At 36.2% G+C, this 5,150-nt stretch overlaps 1 protein-coding gene across 1 annotated transcript in view; it reads right to left on the minus strand.

Moving 5' to 3' along the window:
- Nucleotides 1-5,150, minus strand: part of LOC107686672 (protein C12orf4 homolog) — a 15,784-nt gene that overhangs the window by 9,161 nt on the left and 1,473 nt on the right. The window contains exons 4-6 of the mRNA XM_016483756.1: nt 2,092-2,273; nt 1,126-1,225; nt 906-1,027 (exon numbers count right to left, since the gene is read on the minus strand). Of these exons, the coding sequence (XP_016339242.1) occupies nt 906-1,027; nt 1,126-1,225; nt 2,092-2,273 (404 nt within the window). The remainder of the gene's footprint in view (nt 1-905; nt 1,028-1,125; nt 1,226-2,091; nt 2,274-5,150) is intronic.

A 5,150-nucleotide genomic window follows, 5' to 3' on the forward strand; every position in this document is an offset into this window, starting at 1 on the left:
GTGACAGCAGCAGCAATCCACCTGTCACTCAAGTGGCCACGCCCTTAATTATGCAGAACTTTTAAGGCTTAATATAATTTAAACTGATGAGTTAAAAAATTCACCCCACTCACAGTTGTCATGAAGGGCAAAATTAGCTAAATAGACCAAAATCATTTTTTTAACTAAGCTGTAAACATGTTTTTTTTCTGCTGTAAAGTTGGGTATTTTAACATGGGGAGTCTATGGGATTGACTCCCTTTTGCAGCCAGCCTCTAGCGGCCAGTTGATGAATTACAGTTTAAGTCACTTCCTTGTTGGCTTCACAAGAGAGAGCGGGAGGTTGCCGCTTGGTCATAACCAGAGGAATATCTGTGTCAGTATCTTTGAGGATGTTACATTCTGCTCCTCTGTGTCAATTCCCACAACTATTCACTTCCCAGCACAATCATTTATCAACTCGATTCCATCAGTATCTTTGGCCACGCCCTTAATTATGCAGAACTTTAAGGCTTAATATAATTTAAACGGATGAGTAAATAAAAAATTCACCCCACTCACAGTTGTCATGAAGGGCAAAATTAGCTAAATAGACCAAAATCATTTTTTTAACCAAGCTGTAAACGTTTTTTTTCTGCTGTAAAGTTGGGTATTTTAACATGGGGAGTCTATGGGATTGACTCCCTTTTGCAGCCAGCCTCTAGCGGCCAGTTGATGAATTACAGTTTAAGTCACTTCCTTGTTGGCTTCACAAGAGAGAGCGGGAGGTTGCCGCTTGGTCATAACCAGAGGAATATCTGTGTCAGTATCTTTGAGGATGTTACATTCTGCTCCTCTGTGTCAATTCCCACAACTATTCACTTCCCAGCACAATCATTTATCAACTCGATTCCATCAGTATCTTTAAAACTTTCTCTTTCACTCACTTTATTGTACTGTTGTTGGGGTTCTGTAGGTCGCGGTGGAGCTTCATCACCCATTCCTGATACTCTTGTTTCTGGATACCTGTGACTTGCTTCAGTTCACTGGCCCACTTGTTCTCCAGCACCTTCCCATTAAAAAACACAACAAAAAGAGAGTCAGGAGTCATTAATATGTTCTATATTATTATTGTTAGTTTCAATCTGACTGTCGGATTGGTCTTACTTGCTGTGCATCAAAGTGTTGGGCAGCCACGGTATTCACATCCTGGTCACACAAGGTCTTTCCCAGCTCCTGCATCATTTTGTCCATCTCAACAGCCTGTCTGTAAGGACAAATTTCATATGCTTTTATAGTAAAAGTCAAAAGTTTTTGACATACTTAAATGTATGATAACTCTTATTTATTTAACATCCATCACTATATAATAATTCCTTTTAAAATGAAAAAAGACTTTAAAAAGACTTTTAAAATGAAATGAATACCTTTATTCGGCAAAGATGCATCCAATTGTTCAAAAGTGACAGCAAAGACATTTATAATGTTAAAAAAGTTTTTTAAATAGAATTTATCTCATTTAATATAATCTAATTTATCTGAAAAATGTCTCATGCATCAATACTGAGCTGCACAACTGTTTGATGATAATAAGAAATTTTTCTTGAGCAGCAAATCAGCATATTAGAATAATTTCTAATATGCTGATTTGCTGGATCTGGAATAATGATGTTGAAAATTCAGCTTTGCCATCACAGGAATAAATTACATTTTAAAATGCACTGAAATAGAAAACAGTTTTTACCATAGAAAACTATTTTTACTGTATTTTTGATCAAGTAAATGCAATCATGGTGACCATAATAGACCATAATAAACATTAAAAAATCTAACTGACCATCACTTTGGAACTGTAGTGTATATATTAAAAATATAATAATTTCATAGCAATGTAACATGTGTAACATCATTTGCTAATTGCTATAAAATAAAAAAACGTACACAAATAAAAGTACTCCATCTGCAACAATTTGCAATTAAGCAAAACATATTATTTTCTGACCTTTATACCTACTAATTACTCAGTATGGTAACATTCTGCATTTATGTTGGGAGCTCATTATCCAAATTACACTCCCTGGCATTTTTCCTCATAAAACAGAATTCGATCTCATAACACCCTTCCAAACAAACCTCTCCTGAAGTTTCTTGAGCTCCATGTCTCTCTCGCTGATGAGCTCAGAAACACTGACAAAGTAACTGTGCTCCAGGTTGAGAAGAGTCTCTGAGGCCGGGGAGTGGATCAGTTCATGATAAACACTTGCAAAATCCTCATCCCAGCTGGGTTCTTCAGGACGGGCGTGTTCCAGTGTAGTCTACACACAGTCACAGAAATGATACAAAACACAGACATTTAGCAGAGATCCACAAGAGCTGAGTACAAACTAGTCAAACACTTGAACTAAATGAATTGATTTACTTCAGTGTTTATTGTTATTATTAAATCTTGTATTACTTGAATAAGTTGTACATTTATTTTAATACTTCACGATTAACTTTTGCCCTCATACTCTGAACATATAGAACAACCTGGAAGCTTAATAACGGCTCTAAATAAAAACATAAGAATCTTTTTACGCAGACAACCAGGTGGTCGTTAAAAGGCCATTTGATGGGCTTGAAATAGATTGGAGAGCATCCATGTGTATTTGTGTACGGCTGCTGTAAAATGTTAATGGTTATCCTGTGTGCATAGCTTGAGCCAACAGCGCTTCATAGGAAAGGGAGGGGGCGGATTCTGCTTTCTTTTTATAAGTGCGCTGGAGCAAGTGGAAGCAGAATTTAAACTGCAATACTTTGAAGTGCAAATGCAGATGGTCAGGTCAACCTTCTTAAATGCGGAAATAGGTTTCAAATATTCAGTTTCAAAGCAATTTATTGTGTGGGTAGAGTCAGTGATTTATTGGTTTAAAAGACAATTCATTTTCAGTAATATTTTCGATTTAATGGCACTGAGAACAAAATTTGAACTGACTTGAGCTAAATAATGACACAACTGCCTTCTGTAGAGCTGCTTATAGCTGAATTAAATTCATTTCATGATTGCTGATCATTGACCAGTTATTGAACTGCATTGAAACAACACTGAACTAAATTGAGCTGAATAATAATCACACTATTATCTTCTGTAGAGCTACTTTGCAGCTTAAATGTAATTTGTTTCATAAGTGGTGATTTTTACATTAACACTGTTATTTTCCTGTTTATTAATGTGAAGCTGTTTTGAAACAATTATTGTATTAAAACACTATATAAATAAATGTGACTTGACTTTTGATTGATAGATGTATTAAAAATAATTTATGAAAAATAAACATTCATTTAGAATTAAAAACTGAAGCGTGTAATTACTTTAAATTGTAAGCTATTTTTTAATGTTAAAAACATATGATGTTGCTAAAAAGAACATTATTTTGTGTATTTGGTGTAATGAAATGTTTATGCGGTTCAAGGTTAAAAAAACACATACAAAGCTCATCGGTCTGAAAAGCGAGGTGTGCTCTGATTGGCCAGCTATCCAGTGCGTTGTGATTGGCCGAATACCTCAAGCGTGTGACGGAAATGTTACGCCCCTTGCCATATTGTGATGCCTTGTCCCAGTGTTGTACCGAAAAAAGCACCCTTGCCGTGAAAAGCATCCCTGTCGCAGGAACGCGCATTTGAAGACGATCATTCCTGTCCTGCATTAAACAGTGTGTAAATGCATCTAAATGCCACATCAGATGCAGCTTCTGTGTTTCCTCTGCATTGCAAAGGTTAATTTTGTTAGTACTGATTTCATTTGCTTGGTAACAGCCCAAATGACTTATTATTCTAATTGACTGATTCAATTTAAGTATTTGACTGAAAAGATGATGCACACTTTTAGAAAAAAAGGCTTTATAAAGGTAAAAATGCCCATAAAAGGTAAAAAAAATAAATTTAAACTTATTGGAAAATATTCATTTCTATCACTGCTGTGAACTGACCACCACACAGAATATGCAGAATATCAAAAACTTTAGGAGTCAGCTGTCCACGGTAGTCCTTAAGATATCAGCACAATAACACACTCATCAAAATATAATCTAATTATCGTTAAAATCTCAGAAAATATTGAGATATATTTTTTGTCAATATCGCACACCCCTAATATATTTAACGTTTTGTTTAGAAAAAAATTTTAATAAATATGAGAAGTGCCCTTTTTTTCCACTTGAGCCCCTGCCCCTCAAAATGTCTGTGCAGGTCCCTGGGTTGAACTGTTCTGGAACAGTGTTATACATACAACTTAACCACTGATTTCTAGTCGTGTCCTCTTTTGGAAGACCAAACGAAGTATTTTCGCTTTCACAACGAAACGCAGCGTCACACGCGGCGGGCTAGAGTGAGTGGAGGCCGGTGGGCTTGCGGCAACCACATGTGACGACCCTGGGCTGGACTCCGCTTCTTCCACGGTGAAAGCTGATCCGGCGATCCACAGCGCGAAGTTGATGTATTTCCTCAGCGACCAGCACGGATCAGCTCTAGGCATGACGAAGCAGATATCATCCTCTTTTGGAAGGCCAAAGAAAGTAGTTTCGCTTTCACGACGAAACACACAGTGCCTTCACGACATGGCGGCAGCAACAATACTACAGCGAGAATAAAAGTTATGCCTTCTTTCTTTGCGTGAACATTTGGGCGGCGTTATGCAAATCTTCCCACATCGTGACGTAGATATGTGGGGGCGTGTTAGAAGGAGCCGTTTTAGGTAGGTGTGGTTAACTTTTATAAAGAATATCTCTTTGGATTTGAGACTTTAGTCTTTGCAACTTTACAGATCTTCTTTATGCACTAAGAGCTTGTAACACTTCAAAGAGAAAGGAAAAATTTAAATCGCATCATATGACCCCTTTAATACAGAGAAAACTATAAGTATGACATTAGTAGATTGTTTTTCCCCAAAAAGTCTGAACACAACAGCATGTAATATAAAGCAGTTATTAAGCGAAAACACGTTATCATATATTATTTATTATATTATATTGTACTGTATTATATCATGTTGTTTTATTATATATTATAATAATCATTACATGTAATTAAAGGGGTCATATGATGCGTTTTCAATTTTTCCTTTCTCTTTGGAGTGTTACAAGCTCTTGGTGCATAAAGAAGATCTGTAAAGTTGCAAAGACTAAAGTCTCAAATCCAAAGAGATATTCTTTATA

Source organism: Sinocyclocheilus anshuiensis, unplaced genomic scaffold (genome assembly GCF_001515605.1).
Source record: "Sinocyclocheilus anshuiensis isolate Anshui unplaced genomic scaffold, SAMN03320099.WGS_v1.1 scaffold1102, whole genome shotgun sequence".
Taxonomy (NCBI): Eukaryota; Metazoa; Chordata; class Actinopteri; order Cypriniformes; family Cyprinidae; genus Sinocyclocheilus; species Sinocyclocheilus anshuiensis.